The sequence below is a fragment of the Kogia breviceps genome, chromosome 11, assembly GCF_026419965.1.
Source record: "Kogia breviceps isolate mKogBre1 chromosome 11, mKogBre1 haplotype 1, whole genome shotgun sequence".
NCBI lineage: Eukaryota > Metazoa > Chordata > Mammalia > Artiodactyla > Physeteridae > Kogia > Kogia breviceps.
This window is the reverse complement of record NC_081320.1, coordinates 13,294,177-13,321,339: the sequence shown is the minus strand read 5'-3', so window position 1 is coordinate 13,321,339 and position 27,163 is coordinate 13,294,177. Positions and strand designations below refer to the sequence as shown.

General features: G+C 37.5%; 1 protein-coding gene and 1 pseudogene across 1 annotated transcript in view; one reads left to right on the top strand and one right to left on the bottom strand.

The window, feature by feature from the left end:
• CHMP3 (charged multivesicular body protein 3) overlaps positions 1 to 27,163 on the bottom strand; it is a 65,795-nt gene that overhangs the window by 5,445 nt on the left and 33,187 nt on the right. Inside the window, exon 3 of the mRNA XM_059079368.2 lies at positions 14,263 to 14,442. Within this exon, the coding sequence (XP_058935351.1) occupies positions 14,263 to 14,442 (180 nt within the window). The remainder of the gene's footprint in view (positions 1 to 14,262; positions 14,443 to 27,163) is intronic.
• LOC131765616 (UPF0729 protein C18orf32 homolog pseudogene) lies at positions 12,082 to 12,405 on the top strand (annotated as a pseudogene).

Genomic DNA, 27,163 nt, shown 5'->3' with positions numbered 1-27,163 from the left:
TATTGTTGTGCAACCATCACCATTATCCATTTCCAAAACTTTTTCATCTTCCCAAATTGAAATTCTGTCCTCATTAAACTCTTAACTCCCCATCCCCCCTCCCTCCAGCTCCTGGCAACCACCATACTACTTTCTGTCTCTATGATTTTGACTATTCTATGTACCTCATAGAAGCAGAATCACTTTTGTGACAGGCATATTTCACTTAGCATAATGCCTTCAATGTTCATCCATATTGTAACATGTCAGAACTTCCTTTTTATTAAAAAAAAAAAATTATTTATTTATTTGGCTGTGTCAGGTCCTAGTTGCGGCACACAGGATCTTTCATTCCGGCGTATGGGCTTCTTCTTGAGCGCGTGGGCTTAGCTGCCCCGCAGCATGTGGGATCTTAGTTCCCCAACCAGGGATCGAACCCGCATCCCCTACACTGGAAGGCGGATTCTTAACCACTGGACCACCAGGGATGTCCCTTCCTTCCTTTTTAAGGCTGAATAATATTCCATTGTGTGTATTATATACCATGTTTTGTTTATCCATTCATCCTTCAATACACTTGGGTTGCCTTTACCTTTTGCCTATTATACATAACACTGTTATGAACATGGATGTACAAATATCTGAGTCCCTGCTTCCAATTCTTACTTACCCAGAAGTGGAATTTCTGGATCATTTGATAATTCTATTTCCTGCCCCACCTTTTTACCTGTCTCTTAACTTTCTCTCCCAACCAAAACATACTCATCATCTGTCTTGTTCTGCAAGAAATTGCTATTGAATGCTGTCACTTGGACAACATCTAATCATAACAAACATATTAAGAGCTGACAAGGCTTAACATATTACCTCTCCCGGGGACATTTGCATTTGAAAAGGAACAGCTTTAAAAAATTAAATATTTATTTATTTATTTTTGGCTGTGTCGGGTCTTAGTTGCAGTGTGCGGGCACCTTGTTGTGGCTCACGGGCTTCTCACTAGTTGTGGCCCACGTGCTCAGCAGCTGCAGCGCACAGGCTTAGTTCCCTAACCAGGGTTCGAACCCGTGTCCCCTGAATTGGAAGGCAGATTCTTAACCACTGGACCACCAGGCAAGTCCCAAATAGAGGAACATCTTAAGGAGAAGGAATGACTTCATCAAATGGTGGCTTTTCAAACAACAACAGGCTTGGGGTGGGATGGGGGACACTGGAGGTCAAAACAGACAAAGACCTCTCAGGAACTTGTGTCACAGTATTTCTAGTGTTCTCTTTTCTCACTCCCCAAATGTAGACTCCTCCCTCCCACTCTGTTCTGGGTTCTACCATCAGTTACGTTCTCTGTTGTATTTAACTTTGCCAACAGACAACACCCAACTATAAATCCTCTCAACAACCCCCTACCTGGGGATTCCTCCTGCCAGGCACCACGCTGATGAGCTGGGGAAGCAGGGTGACCCTCATGGAGCCAGTCTGGACAGCCCCACATGGAGTCTCCTGTCTCTCTTAGGCCTGTTCCTCCCTCTGGGCTTCCAGTGTCTTTTAATGCCCTTCAGTCATTCCAGGTTCAAGGGTTTGGAGCACCTCAGGCTTATTTCTACCTTCACCATGTCCACTTAACTCTGCATCCAGAACAGTTCTCCAGTGTCCTCTCTCCCACTCATCCCACCAGACTAACCCATCTGGGCCCTGCCCATCCCCTCTCGGGTCCTCCCACCTCCCGCCTGGCTGCTTCTGCAGCCTGTGCTTATAGTGCGCGAGGCTCCCCACTGCCTAGGAAATGAAGTCACCGCTCCTCAGCCGAACTCTCCAAACTCTGACTCCAAATTACCTTTCTAGCCTCACCTCCCACCGCCCCGTCACACACTCTTGTCGGACTGGATCGAGGGCTGTTTGCTGAACACAGCCTGAACTACCTTACCAGTGCCTCTGTGCCACCAATCCCTCTACGCAGACACCTCTCTGGTTCTTCCGCATGGCTCTCCCTCTGAACTCCCACTGCAGTTTATCTGTAGCACCTCCACAGCATGTCTCAATCTGAACTTGTCTCTGAAAAGCCCTGCTCTCCTAACAGCTGTCACAACTGTCTTCTTCAGCTGCCTGCTTATCCTCTCCGGCCATCCCTCCCCCTTGCTCCCAGGTACCCCAACCTCCCAGAACCTCCTTCAGTGTCTGAGTACACAGTTCTTTGTGACCCCAGGGCCTTCACACATGCCGGCTAACACTCTGGCTGGAACCAGGGTCCCCCCTGCCCCAACACTTAATTACTCATCATCCTTCAGATATCATCATGGCCTGAAAGAAGCCACCCTTGAGTGCATTTCCCTTTTACAGTCTCCTAGTGCCCATCACAGTCTGCATTAAAAAATATCCATTTATTCATTAAATTTATTGTTTTGTTAGGTTTTTTTTTTTTGCAGTACGCAGGCCTCTCACCACTGTGGCCTCTCCCATTGAGGAGCACAGGCTCCGGCCACAAAGGCTCAGCGGCCATGGAACACGGGCCCAGCTGCTCCGCAGCATGTGGGATCTTCCCGGACCGGGGCACGAACCCGTGTCCCCTGCATTAGCAGGTGGATTCTCAACCACTGAGCCACCAGGGAAGCCCAGGTATGTTTATTTTTATTAAGTTTATCTATTTTTTGCTTTTCACTCCATAGCTAAGGGCAATGACTGCCTATAATGTTCACTATTTTATCCCTGCTACCCAGCAATATATCTGGCACATAATAGGGGCTAAAAGAAATGGATTTATTACATGAATTATCATTTTTCTCTTTATAGCTTAGGGTACCTGCCTGAGAAGACTGGAGAAGGTCCTCATAAAACCTACATTTAATCCAGCCTCCCCACTCTCTTACCTCCCTTTCGCTCTTTCTTAAACAAGAGGAGATGGGGAGAACGAGCTCTGAGAAACAATGCAAGGAACATAAGAAAAAACATTTTTAAAGATTATCAAGGGCACAGGCACTAGTCCCCTCCACCAGGAAGCCTACACAACCCGCTGAACCAACCTTAGTCACTGGGGACAGACACCAAAAACAATGGGAACTATGAACGGGTGGCCTGTGAAAAGGAGACCCCAAACACAGTAAGTTAAGCAAAATCAGAAGACAGAGAAACACACAGCAGATGAAGAAGCATGGCAAAAACCCACCAGACCTAACAAATGAAGAGGAAATAGGCAGTCTACTTGAAAAAGAATTCAGAATAATGATAGTACAGATGATCCAAAACCTTGGAAATAGAATGGAGAAAATACAAGAAACGTTTAACAAGGACCTAGAAGAACTAAAGAGCAAACAAAAAGTGATGAACAACACAATAAATGAAATTAACAATTCTCTAGAAGGGATCAATAGCAGAATAACTGAGGCAGAAGAACGGATAAGTGACCTGGAAGATAAAAAAGTGGAAACAACTACCACAGAGCAGAATAAAGAAAAAAGAATGAAAAGAACTGAGGACAGTCTCAGAGACCTCTGAGACAACATTAACTGCACCAACATTTGAATTATAGGGGTCCCAGAAGAAAAAGAGAAAAAGAAAGGGACAGAGAAAATATTTGAAGAGATTATAGTTGAAAACTTCCCTAATATGGGAAAGGAAATAGTTAATCAAGTCCAGGAAGCACAGAGAGTCCCATACAAGATAAATGCAAGGAGAAACATGCCAAGACACATATTAATCAAACTATCAAAAATTAAATACAAAGAACAAATATTAAAAGCAGCAAGGGAAAAACAACAAATAACACATAAGGGAATCCCCATAAGGTTAACAGCTGATTTTTCAGCAGAAACTCTGCAAGCCAGAAGGGAGTGGCAGGACATATTTAAAGTGATGAAGGAGAAAAACCTACAACCAAGATTACTCTACCCAGCAAGGATCTCATTCAGATTTGACAGAGAAATTAAAACCCTTACAGATGAGCAAAAGCTAAGAGAATTCAGCACCACCAAACCAGATTTACAACAAATACTAAAGGAACTTCGCTAGGCAGGAAACACAAGAAAAGGAAAAGACCTACAATAATAAACCCAAAACAATTAAGAAAATGGTAACAGGAACATACATATCGATAATTACTTTAAATGTAAATGGATTAAATGCTCCCACCAAAAGACATACATTGGCTGCATGGATACAAAAAAAAGACCCGTATATATGCTGTCTACAAGAGACCCACTTCAGACCTAGGGACACATACAGACTGAAAGTGAGGGGATGGAAAAAGATATTCCATGCAAATGGAAATCAGAAGAAAGCTGGAGTAGAAATTCTCATAATCAGACAAAATAGACATTAAAACAAAGACTATTACAAGAGACAAAGAAGGACACTACACAATGATCAAGGGATAAATCCAAGAAGATATAACAATTGTAAATATTTATGCACCCAACATAGGAGCAACTCGATACATAAGGCAAATGCTAACAGCCATAAAAGGAGAAATCGGCAGTAGCACAGTAATAGTAGGGGACTTTAACATCCCACTTTCACCAATGGACAGATCGTCCAAAATGAAAATAAATAAGGAAACACAAGCTTTAAATGATACATTAAACAAGATGGACTTAATTGATACTTATAGGGCATTCCATGCAAAAACAACAGAATACTCATTATCCTCAAGTGCTCATGGAAGATTCTCCAGGATAGATCATATCTTGGGTCACAAATCAAGCCTTGGTAAATTTAAGAAAACTGAAATTGTATCAAGTAACTTTTCTGACCACAATGCTATGAGACTAAATATAAATTACAGGAAAAAAGTCTGTAAGAAATACAAACACATGGAGGCTAAACAACACACTACTTAATAACCAAGAGATCACTGAAGAAATCAAAGAGGAAATCAAAAAATACCTAGAAACAAATGACAATGAAAACACGACCCAAAACCTATGGGATGCAGCAAAAGCAGTTCTATGAGGGAAGTTTATAGCAATACAATCCTACCTTAAGAAACATCTCAAATAAACAACCTAACTTTACACCTAAAGCAATTAGAGAAAGAAGAACAAAACAACCCCAAAGTTAGCAGAAGGAAAGAAATCATAAAGATCAGATCAGAAATAAATGAAAAAGAAATGAAGGAAACAATAGCAAAGATCAATAAAACTAGAAGCTGGTTCTTTGAGACGATTTAACAAAATTGATAAACCATTAGCCAGACATATCAAGAAAAAAAGGGAGAATACTCAAATCAATAGAATTAGAAATGAAAAAGGAGAAGTAACAACTGACACTGCAGAAATACAAAGGATCATGAGAGATTACTACAAGCAACTGTATGACAATAAAATGGACAACCTGGAAGAAATGGCCAAATTCTTAGAAATGCACAACCTGCCGAGACTGAACCAGGAAGAAACAGAAAATATGAACAGACCAATCACAAGCACTGAAATAGAAACTGTGATTAAAAATCTTCCAACAAACAATAGCCCAGGACCAGACAGCTTCACAGGCGAATTCTATCAAACATTTAGAGAAGAGCTAACACCTATCCTTCTGAAACTCACCCAAAATATAACAGAGGGAGGAACACTCCCAAACTCATCCTACAAGGCCAACATCATTCTGATACTAAAACCAGACAAAGATGTCACAAAGAAAGAAAACTACAGGCCAATATCATTGATGAACATAGATGCAAAAATCCTCAACAAAATACTAGCAAACAGAATCCAACAGCACATTAAAAGGATCATACACTATGATCAAGTGGGGTTTATCCCAGGAATGCAAGGATTCGTCAATATATGCAAATCAATGAACGTGATACACCATATTAACAAATTGAAGAAGAAAAATGATATGATCATCTCAATAGATGCAGAGAAAGCTTTCGACAAAATTCAACACCCATTTATGATAAAAACCCTGCAGAAAGCAGGCACAGAGGGAACTTTCCTCAACATAATAAAGCCCATATATGACGAATCTAGAGCCAACATCGTTCTCAATGGTGAAAAATTGAAATCATTTCCACTAAGATCAGGAACAAGACAAGGCTGCCCACGCTCACCACTATTATTCAACATAGTTGTGTAAGTTTTAGCCACAGCAATCAGAGAAGAAAAAGGAATAAAAGGAATCCAAATCAGAAAAGAAGAAGTAAAGCTGTCACTGTATGCAGATGACATAGTATACATACAGAATGCTAAAAATGCTACCAGAAAACTACTAGAGCTAATCAATGAATTTGGTAAAGTAGCAGGATACAAAATTAACGCACAGAAATCTCTTGCATTCCTATACACTAATGATGGAAAATCTGAAAGTGAAATTAAGAAAACACTCCCATTTACCATTGCAACAAAAAGAATAAAATATCTAGGAATAAACCTACCTAAGGACACAAAAGACCTGTATGCAGAAAATTATAAGACAATGATGAAAGAAATTAAAGATGATACAAATAGGTAGAGAAATATACCACGTTCTTGGATTGGAAGAATCAACATTGTGAAAATTACTCTACTACCCAAAGCAATCTACAGATTCAATGCAATCCCTATCAAACTACCACTGGCATTTTTCACAGAACCAGAACAAAAAAGTTCACAATTTGTGTAGAAACACAAAAGACCCCGAATAGCAACAGCAATCTTGAGAAAGAAAAACGGAGCTGGAGGAATCAGTCTCCCTGACTTCAGAGTATACTACAAAGCTACAGTAATCAAGACAGTATGGTACTGGCACAGGTACAGAAATATAGATCAATGGAAAAGGATAGAAAGCCCAAAGATAAACCCACGCACATATGGTCATCTTATCTTTGGTAAAGGAGGCAAGAATAAATAAAGAATAAATAAGAATAAATAAATAATAAAATAATAAAAGACAGCCTCTTCAATAAGTGGTGCTCGGAAAACTGGACAGCTACATGTAAAGGAATGAAATTAGAACACTCCCTAACACCATACACAAAAATAAACTCAAAATGTATTAAAGACCTAAATATAAGGCCAGACACCATCAAACTCTTAGAGGAAAACATAGGCACAACACTCTATGACATAAATCACAGCAAGATCCTTTTTGACCCACCTCCTAGAGAAATGGAAATAAAAACAAAAATAAACAAATGGGACCTAATGAAACTTAAAAGCTTTTGCACAGCAAAGGAAACCATAAACAAGACCAAAAGACAACCCTCAGAATGGGAGAAAATAGTTGCAAATGAAGCAACTGACAAAGGATTAATCTCCAAAATTTACAAACAGCTCATGCAGCTCAACATTAAAAAATGAACAACCCAATGCAAAAATGGGCAGAAGACCTAAATAGACATTTCTCCAAAGAAGATATACAGATTGCCAACAGACACATGAAAGAATGCTCAACATCATTAATCATTAGAGAAATGCAAATCAAAACTACAATGACATATCATCTCACACTGGTCAGAATGGCCATGATCAAAAAATCTAGAAACAATAAATGCTGGAGAGGGTGTGAAGGAAAGGCAACCCTCTTGCACTATTAGTGGGAATGTAAATTGATACAGCCACTTGGAGAACAGTATAGACGTTCCTTAAAAAACTAATAATAGAACTACCATACGACCCAGTAATCCCACTCCTGGGCATATACCCTGAGAAAACCATAATTCAAAAAGAGTCATGCGGGAATAAAACACAGACTTACTCGAGCATGGACTTGAGGATATGGGGAGGGGGAGGGGTGGGCTGTGACGAAGTGGGGGAGTGGCAGGGACATATATACACTATCAAATGTAAATTAGATAGCTGGTGGGAAGCTGCTGCATAGCACAGGGAGATCACCTCTGTGCTTTGTGACCGCCTGGGGGGGTGGGATAGGGAGGGTGGGAGAGAGGGTGATGCAAGAGGGTGGAGATGTGGGAGCATGTGTGTGTGTATAACTGATTTAGTTTGTTGTAGAGGGAAAACTAACACACTATTGTAAAACAATTATACTCCAATAAAGATGTTAAAAAAAAAAAAAAAAAAAAAAAAAAAAAGAGTCATGTACCAAAATGTTCACTGCAGCTCTATTTACAATAGCCAGGACATGGAAGCAACCGAAGTGTCCATCAGCAGATGAATGGAGAAAGAAGATGTGGCACATATATACAATGGAATATTACTCAGCCATAAAAAGGAACAAAACTGAGTTATTTGTAGTGAGGTGGATGGACCTAGAGATTGTCATACAGAGTGCAGTAAGTCAGAAAGAGAAAAACAAATACCATATGCTAACACATATATATGGAATCTAAAAAAAAAAAAAAACGGTCATGAAGAATCTAGGGGCTAGATGGGAATAAAGATGCAGACCTAGTAGAGAAAGGACTTGAGGATACGGGGAGGGGGAAGGGTAAGCTGGGACAAAGTGAGAGAGTGGCATGGATATATATACACTACCAAATGTAAAATAGGTAACTAGTGGGAAGAATCCGCATAGCACAGAGAGATCAGCTTGGTGCTTTGTGACCACCTAGAGTGGTGGGATAGGGAGGGTGGAAGGGAGGGACATGCAAGAGGGAAGAGATATGGGGATATATGTATATGTATATGTATAACTGATTCACTTTGTTATAAAGCAGAAACTAACACACCATTGTAAAGCAGTTAAACTCCAATAAAGATGTTAAAAATAAAATAAATAAATAAAATAGCAAAGGGAAAAAAAAAGATTATCAAGGGGACAGGGGAGAAATGGACTGGGAGTTTGGGGTTATTAGACGCATACAGAATGGATGGACAGTAAGGTCCTGCTGTAGAGCACAGGGAACTATATTCAACGTCCTGAGAGAAACCATAATGGAAAGGAATATAAAAAAGAATATATATTAGAAAAAAGACTATCAATAATAAATAAGAAATTATATTCATGAAATAAGAACAAGATTTTTTTAAAAAAAAGATCAGAGAACTCTTTCCTGAAAATTAAAATTAAGACAGCTAAAATAAAGAATTCGAGAAGAAACAGAAAATAAAGTTGAGCAAATTTCTCAGAAAGTAGAACACAAAGACAAATTGATGATAATGACAATAACATTTAGAACCTACATATACAGCAGTTACCATGTGCCAGGCATTGAATTAAGTCTCACAACTATCCTATGAGGAAGGTACTATGATTATTTCCAAAGTGAAAAGAGGAAAGATAAAAAAATTAAAGGATCAGTCTGAGAAATCTAACAACTGACTAAAATTTTTCCTAACAGCTGACTAAAAGCTTTTCCTTTCAGAAAGTAGTAGAAAATATAGTGGAAATGAAATGAACACATCGACATAGCCAAGACTGAAGGACCAAGAAACAGAAGGGATAGAACCCTTGCTTGTTAGAAACCCATGTCGAAATATCTGCAGATGAAATTATATGATGTCTTGGATTCCCAGGGGAAAATATAGGGAGAAGGTGGGGATACAGATGAAGTAAGACCAGCCAAGATTCTTGGATGGGCATATTAATTTTGACAAATCCATTAAGATATGAGTGGAGATGTCAACTATACACTGATAAAGTCAGGCCTGAAGATAAAGATTTGGAAATCAATGGCATGTAAAGGCATGATGTTAGATGAGATCACCTATGGGGAGAGAGAAAAGATGGAAAAGAACAGAGGATCTAGAACAGAGCCCTAGAGTATTTTAACATACAAGTATCAAACAGCAGATATTTTACTTTTCAGGTGTGATAAAGCCACAATATAATACATATTTGAAACAACATAATATATTATTATGGATGTATATTTAAGGGATAACAGGCTCTTGATATACGTTGTTTATGTTTACAGTTATGTTCATTACTGAAAGTACATGCTACAGGAGAAGATATATTTTTCATGCAGATTAATGAATATTTGTGAGCTGTAAGTCCTTGAAAAGATATTTTGGAATCAGTATACAGGAAGAAAAGGTGAACAGAAGAGACTGGTCAAGCCCACTAGTTCCCAGGGAAATGTTTTAACATTTCTCAAAAATTAAAAAGTCTGACAAAGGTTGGTGGAAAGGTATGGAGAAAAGAACCCTTATCCGCTGCTGGTGGGAATACAAATTTGTCTCTTTGGAGAACAATTTTGCAATTCTAGCAAAATTTAAACCCAGCTATTTTTAACACAGCAATTCTACTTCTGAGTATATAACTGTCCTAAAGAAACACATGGTGTAAAAGTGAAAAGACATTCACAGCAGCACTGTTAGTAATAGCAAAAACTGAAAATAGCCTAAATGTCCATCTACAGGGAACAGAAAAATAAAATGTGATACATTCACAGGATGGATTAACATCCAGGAGTTAAAAACATATTTATTTATCATATCAAACTATATTTTTCATTATATCAATATATTTATCAAAATATATTTATCATATCAAAATATATTTATCATTATATTTATGGGTATATTTCAACAGGACAATGATAAATGGGAAAAAAAGGTGCAGAATGGTACACACAGTATAATACCATTTATACAAATTTTAATATTCATGATAGCGGTTACCTCTGAGGAGGCTGAAAGAGAAGGGAATGGAACTGCGAGGTGTATTAAAGAAGCTTCAACTTTAGTAATACTGCTTTCTTTTACAATATAAAAACTGAGGTGGGGGGAAGAGAGGGGTGGGATGAATTGGGAGATTGGGACTGACATTTATACACTACTATGTATAAAATAGATAACTAATGAGAACCTACTGTAGAGCACAGGGGACTCTACTTAATGCTGTGGTGTGGTGACTAAGTGGGAAGGAAATCTAAAAAACAGTGGATATATGTATAGGTATGACTGATTCACTTTGCTGTACAGCAAGAAACTAACACAACATTGTAAAGCAACTATACTCTAATAAAAGTTAATTTTTTAAAAACTGAGACAAATATAACAAAATGTCAAACTGTATTGGTTCTGGGTGTTAGGTACATAAGCATGCACTATATTATCCTGTGTACTACTATCTTTGCACCTGGGGAGAAAAAGAGTCTATTCATAGGGGGAAAAAGGGCAAAATTATGTTTTTTGATGTTGATTCAGTAAAGGAAATGCTGAAAAATTCAAAAATAAGCTTATCATGGTCAACTGAACATGTATCTTTTCAGCACGTTGCAGAAAAAATAGGGAGTAAATATGAAGCTTTCAATGATGGCTGTGAAAGTCAAGTATATTTAGTTAAGCTTTCAAAATAACAGATAAGATTAGACTGTTTCTCCACAGTGCTGAATACTTGGCTTGTCCAAAAGGCATATATCTAGGTTATATACCCAATATTTAAAGAGCCTAAATACATCACTTTAGGGCTGAAATAACACAGTTGTCAAAAGTTAAGAAGATACGGTACACACAGTTGTCTTATTTTTTTTTACTCTTTCTTAATTCATAGATTGTTTTCTTCAGTATGTGGAGAAAGAAACTGATATATTCACTATTAGGCACATTAAAAAAAAACATTCAAATGTTAAAACTGAACATAAAGAAATACCTTCAGAGCCAAGTACGACCAAATAATGAATTAAGTACGCATTTGGCACTAGAAGTCTTCTAACTTTTGAGTGTGATGTACTCATCAAAGTAGTAACTGACAGAGTTGAAGATATTCTTTTTTTTTTTTTGGCTGCACTGTGCGGCTTGCGGGATCTTAGTTCCCCGACCAGGGCTTGAACCTGGGCCACGGCAGTGAAAGCTTAGAGTCCTAACCACTGGACCGCAGGGCATTCCCTGAAGATATTCTTTAGTGAAAAATTACCTTGTAATTTCTGAATCTGTACTCAGTCTAATTATCTGACAGTTATTTGCTGTCATTCTCAAAGAACTCTAATTCTGAGTTAGCATTTCTTCATTTAACCGAAAATAAGTAAGAAAAGAAACCAACTGGATGTAAAATTTAACCCATGCCTCAAGCTATCAGTGTGATCTGGAGACAGATGCCTGTGGAAGATCACAACGGTATTATACTGGACACTGAAAGGTAACTAAATTATGCTTATTTTTAAATATTATAATGAGTTTTTGAAAATTAAATCGGGCAGTGCCCACTGGGTTGGCTGTGGCATGTCCCCCTGTGACCTCCCCTCCGGAAGTGTGGACACTGCCACTGGGGCTTGGTGGTTGCGGGTCAGGATCTCAAGCCTGGGACAATGGTGTACATTCCCTGCATCGTCATTCTAGTTCTGCTCTGGGTCTACAAAAAGTTCCTGGAACCATATATATACACCCTCTGATTTCCCCCTTTGTTAGTTGTATGTGGCCTAGGAAAGCTATATGAGAATCCAATGATAAAAACAAAGGCAAAATAGACTGTACGGGTGCAGACATAAATGGATTACCAACAAGAGGACTAACAGAAATCTCTGATAAAAAGAAAGACTTAAGTGACTGTCCCAAAGGATCTCATTGTTTTAAAAATGGATCTGATAGTATGAAGCGCCTTCTTTGTACTTGTCTCTGATCTTTTTCCCTGAGACCAGAATTTGGGCTAGATAGTTTATATATTTACCTGACACTAATCAGGAAATACCTGGTATTTGTATTTAAAATGTAGCTAGTTATATTTAATGACCTCATTCCTGAGTTCCTTTTTCATTAAAGTAGCTTTCATTTCTTTTACTGCAGTTTTAAAAATATGAATAAATAAAAGGTTCATGCCAATAGACACTGTTACTAAATCAGTCCCTAAAAATCCTTGGGCCTCTAGTTTTTATTCAGGCTCTTCAAATTTGAGGAGTATAATTTTACTGTGAAACAGTGCAGTGAGACTGTGCAGTGAAATGAAAGGTAGTTTTTGGAGATGATAATGGCTTGAAACATAAAAATGTAATTACTGTCTAACTCAATGGAGCAGCTTATCTATGAGAGTAGTAATTACTGTTTATTGCTCTGAGAAAGATAGAAAAGACAGGGAAATGGGGTAACCTCTCTGAAAAATGGAATATCTTTAACATAAATGGCTAATGTATATTATAAAATTCTAATCCTTGTTGTATTCCTTCTATTCCTACAAATGTATTATTAAATATTCAGTTTAGCTTGTTCTTTTTTCTTTTAAAATATAAATATTTAAAAGTAAGATTTTTTAACCACATCAGAAATCAGGATTGTAATAGTGTGATGGCATCAGGATAGTTATGGAGCAGCAATATTGTTTTTCTTCTTTTTTTTTAAAGTTTAGATTGTATCAGTTTTTTTGTTCCATAATAAGACACTAAAATTCGTAGTTTTCAGCAACAGTGACATGACTGGACAGTTATTTGCTGGTCTGGGCCTCTCCACATGATCTTTCATCCCGGGCCTCTTCATTTTAGTGTAAGGATCTATAAATATTCAAAGACGATGAGACGTATCTCTATAGAATATTTATTTTCTCTGAAGCAAGGAGAAGTTAGAAAGGACTCCCTGCCTTGGGTCCCCAGTGAAGTCCTGGGTCCTAACTGAGGCTCTGTTAAGCTGTGTCTGGTCAAGTCATTGATCTACCTTGGACTTCCTTTGATATAAATGTGTTTCAACTTTTCTGCCCCAGCCTACCTGAGGGTAAGATAAATTCTCATTAGCACTAAATCCAGTTGATTAATTTAGTTTGTTTTTTAAGGTATTAAAAACTATATTATGAAAATAGCAGATGTTCATAGTAGAACAATGCAAGGGCAGGTTAAATGAAAAGTTAATGTTCTTTCTCTACTCTTATTTCTTTGTTCTAGCTCCACAAATGTAACCACTATTAGCTTTTTGTATAGCCTTCTAGCAACTTCTTTAAAATATATCATTTAAAAAAAATTAAATTGATAGTTCACATGTATGCTGAATACCCAATACAGGGCCTGCAAGTTCCTAAGATGTAAGAAAGCATTAGGTTGAGAGTCAGAGATGAGGCAGAAAAGGAGGTGAGTGAAAGCCAAAGACAAACTTAGACTATTTAAAATCCTGCCTGGGGCAACTCTGGGCCTAGGGCAGAAGAAACTCTCCTTCATCCTCCCTCTAAGGTGTGGGCGCACTGCTTATGCCTATGACTCAACCCTCAGGTCACTTTACAACACTGTTCACATGAGGAAATGCAGTCTGAATTCTAAACAAAGTACATTTAGATGGAGATTTTCCCATTATTTCAACAACACTGGCAAAAGAAAATGAATAACAATAAAATAAAAATGAGAGTAATAAGTATATTTTGCTCTTGTATAACACTCCAATTAAGACAATGTAAAGAATAAAAACCAGAGCTAAGACTGTCCTTCCTATTCAAGGAAACCAGTGTTATAATAACGGCAAGAGCATCAGCTAATGATGTGGCTGTAAGGTACCGCTGTCTTACCCAGCTGGTTCTTCATTCCCATGAGCACGGAGTTCATGTGTGCTTTGGATGCATAGAGCTTGCTCACAGCCTTCCTTGACCTGATCATCTCCTTGGCCAGAACCACACAGACATCCTTCTGACCCTTCTTGGCAGCATCTTTCACAGATCGTTTCACTTTTTCTTCTTCTCTTTGGATATCTAAATTTAGAACATAAGACAGAACATCAAAAAATTAAGGGTAAACCAGAAGAGTTATTGGCACTGAAATCTGTTCTTAACTGTGATCTAAATGTATCTATTAAACAGGAAAACAGATAGGAGGATATAAACTAAATAAAAATAATTAATGTGGTCGGTATTCATTATTTCCGGAAACATTAAAGTAATATAAGAGTAAACAGAAAAGTAAATCCTATTACACTAGACAAAATTTCAAAACTGCTTTTGCAAGCCCATTCTAACACCTGTTGGTACTGGTACTAAGGAACTTTAAAAATACTGTAAATGCGGGGAATTCCCTGTGGTCCAGTGGTTGGACTCAGCACTTCACTGCCATGGCCCTGGGTTCAATCCCTGGTTGGGGAACTCAGATCCTGCAAGCCGCATGGCGTGGCCAAAATAAAAAAAAAAAAGAGTACTGTAAATGAATTCCAGAGCTTGCTCTTATAATCAATAAGTAGTATTCCCACAATTACAGGAGTACAATCTCAGTACATTTATTAATGATTTATAAAAACCTACAACTAAAGGAAAGCCTGAACATACAAGTATCAATCAGTATCAATTCTAGAGGTAAGATATGTCTATGTTACGTGCTTTATGATTAGTAGAGATTTTTTCCAATTGTGGTAAAATATACATAACATCAAATTTACCATCCTAACCATTTTTAAGTACACAGTTCAGTGGTATTAAGTACATTCATATTGTTGTGAACCATCACCACCATCCATCTCCAGAACTCTTTACAGTTTTCAACACTGAAACTAAAAGGTTTTAAATAATAACTCCCTATTCCCTCCTCCCACCAGCCCCTGGCAAATACCATTCCACTTCCTGTCTTTATGAATTTGACTACTCTAGGTACCTTATGTAAGAGGAATCCTACAGTATTTTTTTTTGTGTGTGTGTGACTGGCTTATTTAACTTAGCATAAGATCTTCAAGGTTCAGCCATGTTGGAGCATGTATCAGACACCCTGCTTTTTAAAAGCCGAATATTCCATTGCATATATACCAAATTTTGTTTATCCATTCAGCTATCGACAGACACTTGGGTTGCTTTCACAACCTTTAGCTATGAACCTGAGTGTACAAGTATCTTTTTGAGACCCTGCTTTCAAATCATTTGTATATATACTTATATTACCATAGACCTCATGGCTTAAAAAATATGAATTTATTTCTCATAGTTCTAGAAGCTGGGAAGTCCAAGATCAGGGTTCCTAGTGAGAACCTACTTCCTGGTTTGCAGGTGAATGCCTTCTTGCTGTATCTTCACAGGACAGAGAGTTCACCTCTTGTCTCTCCTCTTATAAGGGCACTAATAACATTCATAAAGGCTACACCCTCATGACCTAATTACCTCCCAAAGGCCCCACCTCCAAATACCATCACACTGGGATTAGGGCTTCGATGTATGAAATTTAGGGGCACACAAACCTTCAGTCTATAGCATTCTGCCTCTGCCTACCCTGCCCCAATTATGCAAAATGCATTCATTCCAACCCAACAGCCTCAAAAGTCTTAACTCATTCCAGCATCAACTTTAATGTTTAAGTCCAAAGTCTCATCTAAATATTCTCTAAATCAGATATGAATGGGACCTGAGGTATGATTCAACCTGAGGCAAAATTCTTCTCCAGCTATGAATTTGTGACAGGCATAGAATAATCATTCTTACTCCAAGAGAAAAAAACAGGAAAGAAGGAAGGGGTGACAGGTCCCAAGCGAGTCCAAAACCTAGCAAGGCAAACTCCATGAGCTCTTACGACTCAAGAATAATCCTCTGTGAGTACAGACACAGAGGTAGAAAACAAACTTTTGGTTACCAGGGGATGGTGGGGTGGGGTGGGGGAAGGAAGATAAATTGGGAGATTGGGATGGACATATACACACTACTATATATAAAATAGATAACTAATAAGAACCTACTGTAGAGCACAGGGGACTCTACTCAATACTCTGTAATGGACTATATGGGAAAAGAATTTATAAAAAAAGAGTGTACATATGTATATGTATAACTGATTCACCTTGCTGTACAGCAGAAACTAACACAACACTGTAAATCAACTATACTCCAATAAAAAACAAGCAAACAAATAAGAAAAATAAGAATAAACCTCTCTGGTTTGATATTCTGACTTTCAGACACACAAGGGTGGCAATGTCACCACCAAGGCTGGTGGGGTACCACCATGCTGCAGCTTTCTGTGGGGGCCCCACCCAAGCTTAGGCTCTGCCAGGCAAGGGGTCTTTGGTTGGAGGCAGCCTAGCATATATAGGAACTGAGGTAGTGGCCCTGATGATGTCTGAATCAGATTTGGGGACATTCTTTCCTTTCCCTGAAGAAAAGTGTAAGTTAAAAGCCTAAGTTTTACTGTCTTGTCCTGTAAAATCTAAGAAGTCAGACAGCCTTCCTTTATTCTGACCTGGGCCCATCCCCATCAGTTCAGACTGGCAGTGATCTCTCTGGAGTAGCTGATAAAATCCATGGGTCACACACATACTAATCTCCTTATCAAATGGTCAGTCAGATAGGTCAGCCATACACTTGGTGTCTTCTGAACCAGCTTTCTCAGTTTTGCAATACGGACAAACATATTATTCCAAATCTCTAAGTTCTGGTTCCACTTTGCTTAACAATTCCTTCTTTATTTCTCTCTCCTTGCATCTTACTATAAGTAGTCAGGAAGAACCATGCCACTCCTCCTATATTTTGCTTAGAAATCTCCTCAGCTAAACACACAATTTCATTGCTTGCAAGTTCTAATTTCCACAAAACAGTAGACCCTGAACACATTTCAGCCAAGTTCTTTGCCACTTTATCAAGAATTGCCTTTTCGCCACTGTCCAATAACATGTTTCTCATTTCTGTTTGAGATCTCATCAGAATGGCCTTTACCATCCATACTTCTACTAACATTATGTACATGGTTATTTATGTGTTCTCTAAGAAGATGGAGGCTTTCTCTCCAGCACTCTGTTTTTTTCACTTAAGCCCTCACCAGAATCACCTTTAAAGGTCCACTCCTGGCGAACTAGGGTTTCGCTAGCATGCAACTCGAAATTGTTCTAGCCTCTACCCATTAACCTAGTTCCAAAGCTGCTTCCACATTTTATGTGTTTGTTACAGCTTCTTGGTACCAATATCTGTATTAGTCAGATTAGTCAGGCTGCTATAATAAAAATACCATAGATTAGGTGGCTTAAACAACAGAAATTTATTTCAAACAGTTCTGGAAGCTGGGAAGTCCAAGATCAAGATGCTGGCAAATTCAGTTCCTGATGGAAGCCCCCTTTTCCTGGTTTGCAGATGGATGCCTTCTTGCTGTGTCCTCTCACATGGAGGACAGATATTATTTGTCTTGTGTCTCTTCTGATAACAGCACTAATCTCATTCATGAGGGCTCCACCTTCATGGCCTAATTACTTGCTAAAAGCACCCCCCACCCCCCACCAAATGCTATCACATTGGAGATTAGGGCTTCAACAGATGAATTTGGGAAGGACACAAACCTTCAGCCCACAGCAATACTCGAAACTGGAATTTCTGGATCACATGGTAATTCTATTTTTAACCTTTTGAGGAATACCTGTTTTCCACAGCTGCTGCACCATTTTACATTCCTGCCAATGGTGATCAATGGTTCTAACTTCTCCACATCCTTTGCCAAAATTTGTTACTTTATGTTTTGTTTTGATTGATAGCAGCCATCCTAATGGGTATAAGGTGGTAGCACATCCTGATTTTGATTTATATTTCCCTAATGATTAGTGATGTTGAGCATCTTTTCATGTGCTTACTGACCACTGGTATGTTTTCTTCAAAAAATATTCTATAGACTTGAAAGTCTGTTCAAGTCCTTTGTCCATTTTTGAATAGGGCTTTTTATTCTAATATTTATTTGGATGCACCAGGTCTTAGTTGTGGCACATGGGATCTTCGTTGTGGTGTGCAGGATCTTTAGTTGCATCATGTGGGGTCTTTAGTTGCAGCATGTGGCATCTTTTAGTTGTGGCATGTGGGATCTAGTTCCCTGACCAGGGATCGAACCCGGGCCCCCATTATTGGGAGTGTGCAATCTTAACCACTGGACCACCAGGAAAGTGCCTGAAAAGGGCTTTTTTAAGTTGAGTTTTACAAGGTCAGTTCTACATATGTTCTGCAAATATTTTCTCCCAATCTATGGGTTGCCCTTTTACTGTTTTCTCTTTTTATTGTGTCTTTTGATTCACAAACTTTTTAATTTTCATGAAGTCTCTGTGGTCTGTTATACTTTTTTGTTGCCTGTGGCTTTAGGTAATATCCAAGAAATCACTGCCAAACCCAATGTCGTGAAGCTATGGCCCTGTTTTCTTCTTGGAGTTTTCTAGTTTTAGCTTTTACATTTAGGTCTCTGATCCATTTTTAATTAATTTCCATATATGGTTTTAGGTAAGAGTCCAAACTCATTCTTTTGCATGTGGAAATCCGGTTTACATAGCACCATTAGTTGAGAAGGCTGTCTTTTCCTCACTGAATGGTCCTCACATATATTTGACCATATACGTGAGGGTTGATTTCTGGGCTCTCTATTCTATTTCACTGGTCTTTATGACTGTCTTCATGCCAGTAGCATACTGGTTTTATTTAGACAGTTTTGTAGGAGGTTTTTTTCCTTACAGTTTTATTGATATATAACTGACATACAGCACTGTATACGTTTAAGGTACACAGAATGATGACTTACTGACAGAGATCATGAAATAATGATCGCAGTAAGTTAACATGTATCATCATATACATAGAAAATAAAACAAAAAATATTTCTATCTTGTGATGAGAACTCAGGATTTACTCTCTTAACAGCTTTCATATATAACGTACAGCAGTGTTCATTATATTCATCCTGTGATACATTACATCCCTAGTACTTATTTATCTTATACTGCAAGTTTGTACCTTTTGACCACCTTCATCCAATTCTCACTCCCCCCAAACCCCAACTCTGGTGACCACAAATCTGATCTCTTTTACTATGAGTTTGTTTGTGGTTTTTTGAACTATAATAGACCTACAACACTATGATAGTTCCTGGTGTACAGCACAGTGATTTGGTTTTTCTGTACATTACAAAATGATCACCATAATAAGTCTAGTTACCATCTGTCATCATATAATGATACTGTATTATTATTGACTATATTCCCCACTCTGTACATTTCACCCCTGTGACTCATTTATTTTGTAACTGGAAGTCTGTACCTCTTAACCCCCCTCACCCATTTCACTCATTTACCTGAGCCCCTCCCCTCTGGCAACCACCCATTTGTTCCCTGTATCAATAACGGTTTCTGTTTTGCTATGTTTGTTCATTTGTTTTGTTTTTTAGATTCCAAGTACAAGTGAAATCTTATGGTATTTTCTTTCTGTCTTAATTTCACTTAGCATAATACCCTCTAGGTCCATCCAGGTTGTCACAAACAACAAGATTTCATTCCTTTTTATGGTTGAGTAGTATTCTAGTTTATATATGTATATACACACACCACATCTTTATCCATTCATCTATCAGGGGCACTTAGGTTGCTTCCATATCTTGCTTACTGTGAGTAATGCTGCAATAATCATAGGAGTGAATATATCTTTTCAAATTAGTGTTTTTACTTTCTTTGGAAAAATACCTAGAAGTATAATTGCTAGATCATATGGTAGTTCTAATTTTTTGAAGAACTTCCATGCTGTTTTCTGTAGTTGGTGCACCAATTTACATTCCCACCAATACTGCACAAGGGCTCCCTGTTCTCCACATCCTAATCCAACACTTGTTTGTTGTCTTTTAAATAATAGCCATTCTCACAGGTGTGAGATGGTATCTCACTCTGGTTTTGATTTGTATTTCCCTGATGATTAGTGATGCTGAGCATCTTTTCTTGTGTCTGTTGGCCATCTGTATGTCTTCTTTGGAAAAATGCCTATTTGGGTTCTCTGCCCATTTTTAAATCAGTTTTATTGTCTATTTGAGGTCTTTTGTGTTTCCATATAAATTTTAGAATTATTTGTTCAGTGAAAAATGCCACTGGAATTCTGATACGTACTGAAATGAATCTATAGATGGCTTTGAGTAGTATGGTTATTTTAATAACATTAACTCTTCAAATCCATGAGCATGGTATATCTTTTTGTTTCTGTAATCTTCAGTTTATTTCATCAGTGTCTTATAGTTTTCTGAGTACAAGGTTTTTACCTCCTTGGTTAGATTTACTCCTAGGTATTTTATTCTTTCTGATGCAATTGTAAATGGAACTGTTTTCTTAATTTCTCTTTCTGACAGTTTGTTGTTAGTGTAAGAAACACAACAGATTTCTCTGTATTAATTTTGTATCCTACAACTTTACTGAATTCATTTATTATTTCTAATAGTTATTTGGTGGCATCTTCAGGATTTTCTACACATAGTATCATGTCATCTTCAAATAGTAACAGTTTTACTTCTTCGGTTCTAATTTGGATCCTTTTATTTCTTTTTCTGGTCTGACTGCATGGCTAGGACTTCCAATGCCATGTTAAATAAACAGGGCAAGAGTGGGCATCTTTGTATTGTTCCTGATCTTAGAGGAAATGCTTTCAGCTTTTCAACCTTGAGAATGATGGTGGCTATACGTTTGTCATAGATGGCCTTTATTATGTTGAGTGATGCTCCCTCTTTTCTCACTTTGTTGAGAGTTTCTATCATAAATAGATGTTGAATTTTGTCAGAAGCTTTTTCTGTATCTATTGAGATGACTATGATTTTTATTCTTCAGTTTATTAATGTGGTATATCACAATGTCTAATTTGCATAAACTGAACCATCCTTCCATCCTTGGATATATGCCACTTGATCATGGAGTATGATCCTTTTAAATGTACTGTTGAATTTGTTTGCTAATATTTTGTTGAGAATTTTTGAATCTATGTTCATCAGTGATATTGGTCTGTACTTTTTTATTTTGTGTGTGATATCATTGTCTGGTTTTGATATCAGGGTGATGATGGTCTCATAGAATGAGTATGGAAGTGTTCCTTCCTATTCAAAGTTTTGGAATAGTTTGGTTTTTTTTATTTTGTTGATGTGGTGTATTACATTGATTGATTTTCATAGGTGAACCATCCTTGCATTCCAGGAATAAATCCCAGTTGGTCATGGTGTATAATCCTTTTGAATCCTGTTTGCTTGTATTTTGTTGAGGACTTTTGCATCAGTGTTCATAAGGAGTATTGGTCTGTAGTTTTCTCTTCCTGTAGTGTCTTTGTCTGGCTTTGCTATGGGAAATGCTGTCCTTAGAGAACAAGTTAGATAGTGTTCCCTTTTCTTCAATTTTCTGAAGAAGTATGAGAAAGATTGGTGTTAGTTCTTTAGATGTTTAGTAGACATCACCAGTGAATACATCAGGTCTAGGACTTTTCTTTGTTGGGAGAGATTTTTGATTACTGATTTAATCTCAGGAGTTATAAGTCTATTCAGATTTTCTATTGGTGTTTCAGTATTGGTAGATTTTATAATTCTATGAATTTGTCCATTTCATCTGAATTATCCAATTTTTTTAGTGTACAATTGTTCATAGTACTCTCTTACATTTTTTATTTCTGTAGAATCATAGTAGTGCTCCAACTGTCATTTCCGATCTTAGGAATTTGACTCCCTCTCCCTCTCCCTCCTCCTCCCTTCTTCCCTCCCCACCACCATCAATCTAGCTAAAGGTTTATCAGTTTTGTTGGTTTTTGAAGAACTCACTTTAAGTTTCTTTGATTTTTCTCTCCTGCTTTTCTAGTCTTTATTTCTTTTTCTCTGATCTAATCGTTCTTATTTCCTTCTTTTTGTTAGCTTTAGGTTGAGTTTTTTCTTCTTTTTCTGTAAGTTGTAAAGTTAGGTTGTTGATTGATATCTTTCTTCTTTTTTAATGTAAAGCATCTTTATAGCTATAATTTCCCTCTGAGCTTTTGCTGCACCCCAAAAGTTTTGATATATAGTGCTGTGGTTTTCACTCATCTCTAAGTATTTTCTAATTTTCCTTCTTATTTTTTTAAAACTGATTGGGACTTGGTTTTTGGCCCAACATGTGGTCTATCCTGGAGAATGTACCATGTGCACTTAAAAATGTGTATTCTGTTGTTGTTGTATTGAGTATTCTGCATATGTCTATTCTGTATATGTCTATTAGTATTCTGTGTCTGTTAGTTCATTATAGTGTTGTTCGAGTCTTCTTTTATCTTTATTTATCTTCTGCCTGGTTGTTATATCCAATTTTGGGAATCAGTTATTAAAATCTTCAACTATTGTTGTAGATCTACTTCCCTTCATATATTTTGACCATCTATTATTAGATGTATAGATTACATCTTACTGTATTAAAACTTTTATTAACATATAATGTCCTTCTTTGACTCTTCTAATCTTTTCTAATTTGAAGTTTATTTTGTGTTATATCAGTACAGCAATCTCCACTCTTTTGGTTACTATTTCCATGGAATATCTTTTTTCTTCCTCTCACTTTCAACCTATTTGTATTTTAGTACACACTAGGGTCATTTTGCCCCCATTCTGCCAAAGTCTGCCTTTTAATTGGAGAGTTTAATTCATTTACATTTAAAGTAATTACTGACGAGGAGAGGCTTAATTCTGCCATGTTGCAATTTTTTTCTGTAGGTTTTACAGCTTTTTCGTCCTTCATTTCCTGCATTAATGTCTTCTTTTGTGTTTATCTGTTCCTTTTCTTATGGTGAAACTTCAAGTCTCTTTTCATTTGCTTTAGTGTATAATTTATATCTACCTTCTTGTGATTACCATGGTGAATGCACTTAATATCCTAAAGTTATAACACTAATTTGAATTTATGAGCTTAACTTTAATAGTATGCAAAAACTTTACTTCTATACAGCTCTGTCCCCATCCTCATACAGCTACTGATGTCACAAAAGCACATCTTTCTGCACTAATGTGTTCAAAAATATAGCCTAATTTTTTTTAAAGGCACATGCCGCCTAAATCATGTGAAAACAAAAAATGAAGTTACTAGAATACTACCTTTTATAATTGCCCATGTATTTATCTTTAATGGAGGTATTTATTTTTTCATGTGGTTTCCAGTTACTGTCTACTGTCCTTTAATTTAAACCTGAAGTACAGACACCCTTTAGCATTTCTTCACAGGCAGGTTTAGTGGTAACAAACTCCCATAGCTTTTGTTTAAGTGGGAATGTCAAAATTTCTCCTTTGTTTTGCTGGGTATAGGATTCTTGGTGTATAGGTATATTCTTTCAGCATTTGAATATATCAACCCACTGTCTTCTGGCCCTCAACATTTCTGATGAGAAATTTGCTAAAAATCTTATTCAGGATTCCTTGTATGTGACAGGTCATTTCTTGCTGCTTTAAACATTTTCTCTTTGACTTTCTATAGTTCGATTATAATGTGCCTTGGCACGGGTCTCTGAGTTTATTCTACGTTACAGTGTGTGGACTTTCTTGGATGATTATATTCATGTTTTTCATGAAATTTGTTAAGTTTGTCTTTATTTCTTCAAATAATCTCTCTTCCCCCTTCTCTCTTTCCTTTCCTTCTGGGACTCCCACACGTGTATGTTGCTCCAATTGATGCTGTCCAACAGGTCCCTTAGGCTCTGTTTGCTTCAAATTTTTTTCCTTCTGTTCCTCAGACTTGAACATTTCAACTGTATTATTTTCAAGTTCACTAATTCTTCTCCCTGCTCAAATCGGCTTCTGAATAACTCTAGCAATTTCTAAAATTTCAGTTATACTTTTCAGCTGCAGAATTTCTTTTTGGCTTCTTTTCATGTTTTCTATCTCTTTACTGATACTTCCATTTTGTTTACACATCATTTTCTTGACTTTGTCCACATCTTTCTTTAGTTCTTCGCATATTTTTAAGATCACTGTTTTAAAGTCTTTAAAACAGTGTAAAACAGGTAAATCTGTCACCTGGTGTTTTTCAAGGACATTTTCTATTCATTTCTTTTCCTTTCAATGGGCCATACTTTCCTGTTTCTTTGTATGCCTTGTGATCTTGTTGTTATTACTGCTGAAAACTGGACATTTAAACATTTTAAGATGATAACTTTGGAAACCAGATTCTCCCACTTCCCCAGGGTTTGATATGGTTGTTTTGTTTTGCTTTATTGCTGTATGGTGTCTCTGTACTAGAGATCATCCTGAGGTGTAAAGTTAGCCTTCTCAGGTCTTTTCAGAGCCTGTGTATTTCCCTGCGCATGCACAGTGACCACCTATATTCCCCTGTAAGTGTGGTTGCTTTTGAATGTCTTAGCCCTTGATGTTAGGAATGTAAAACGGTGCAGTGCTGTGGCAAACACTATGGTGGCTCCTCAAAAATTAAATAAAGAATCATCACTTGACCTAACAATTCCATTTTTGGGTATATACACAGAAGGACTGAAAGGAGGGGCTTGAACAGATATTTATATACTCATATTCATAACAGCATTATTCACAATAGCAAAAGGTAGAAATACCTCAAATTTCTAGTGATAGAGGAATAAACAAAATGAGATACATACATACAATGGAATGATATTCAGTCTTATAAAAAGGAAATTCTGATACATGCTATAACATGAATGAGTCATGAAAACATCATGGTAAGTAAAATAAGCCAGACACAATGGGACAAATACTCTGTGATTACACTTATATGAGGTACCTGGAACAGTCTAATTATACACAGAGAGAGAAAGCAGAATGGTGGTTACCAGGGGATGTGCAGAAGGAAAAATGGAGAGTTACTGTTTAATGAGTACAGAGTTTCAATATGAGATGAAGGAAAAATTCAGGAGATGGACAGTGGTGATGGCTGCACAGCAATGTAAATGTACTTAATGTCAATCAATGAACTGTGTATTTTAAAATGGTCTAAATGATCAATTTATGTACATGTGATATCACTTATATGTAGAATGTGAAATATGACACAAATGAACATACCTATGAAACAGAAACACACTCACAGACATAAAGAACACAACTGTGGTTGCCAGGAGGGTGGGGGGAGGGAAGGATTGGGAGTTTGGGATTAGCAGATGCAAACCATTATATATAGAATGGATAAACAACAAGGTTCTACTGTACAGCACAGAAAACTATATTCAATATCCTGTGATAAACCATAATGAAAAGGAATGTGAAAAAGAATATCTAAATAACTGAATCACTTTGCTGTACAGCAGAAATTAACACAACATTGTAAATCAACTATACTTCAATAATTTTTTTTAAATGGTCAGCTTCTGTTATGTATATTTTAATGTAATAAATAAAATGGCAGCAAGAATACTATGATTCATTTATAAACAAATATTTATATGTAAGTACAAAAACAGACATTAATGTATCTGAAACGATGATCACCAAAATGTTTGTGGCTGTTATCTCTGGGTGGTAGGGTTTCAGAGGGATTTTAACTTTCTTATTTATACTTTTCTGCATCAGCGTGTGTATTACTACCTTTATAGTCACAGGGGTAAAAACGCAAGCTAACTATGTTCATTTGAGGAGAGGAGCAAAATGAATATTCTAAATTCACTCCAGTATTGCCTATCATGAGTGCTCTAAATGTGTTACATTTGGCTGAAAGCTAAAAATGTGGACTACCTTGAGTCCTCAATAAGAAGATAAGAACTACTTGTAGTTATACTTTGCTTTAAGTTACTATTGTTTTTCTTTAAATGTTTTACTGAAGTATATCATACGTAAATACATATATCACATACAAAACCATAAAGCCACATAAACTGTCACAAATTAAACACACTCATGTAACTGGGAATCAGATGAAGAAACAAAATATTACCAACATAACATGAAGTCCTTTTATGTCCCTATGAATTCACCATGCCACCAACAAGGGAAATCAATATCCTGACTTCTAAGACCATAGAACAGTCTCGCAGGTACTCTTTTTCTCACTAATATATTTAAATCCATTTACCTTGACTGCTAACATAAAACCAAATGAAGACTGGTTCAAGATGGTGGAGTAGGAGATGCACTCACTCCCTCTTGGGAGAGCACCAGAATCACAACTAACTGCTGAACGATCATCAACAGGAAGACACTGGAACTCACCAATCCAAAGACAAAGGAGAAGAGGCAATGAGACGGTAGGTGGGGCACAATCACAAAAAAGTTAAATCCCATAATCGCTGGGTAGGTGACTCACAAACTGGAGAACACATATACCACAGAAGTCCACCCACTGGAGTGAAGATTCTGAGCCCCACGTCAGGCTTCCCAACCTGGGGGTCGGCAACGGGAGGAGGAATTCCCAGAGAATCAGACTTTGAAGGCTAGAGGGATTGATTGCAGGACTTCGACAGGACTGGGGAAACAAAGACTCCATTCTTGGAGGGCACACACAAAGTAGTGTGCACACCAGGACCCAGGGGGAAGGAGCAGTGACCCCACAGGAGACTGAACCAGACCTACCTGCTAGTGTCAGAGGGTCTCCTGCAGAGGCAGGGGGTGGCTGTGGCTCACTGTGGGGGCAATGACACTGGCAGCAGAAGTTCTGGGAAGTACGCATTGGCGTAAGCCCTCCCAGAGTCTCCCATTAGCCTTACCAAAGAGCTGTAGGCTCCAGTGCTGGGTTGCCTCAGGCCAAACAACCAACAGGGAGGGAACTCAGCCCCACCCAACAGCAGA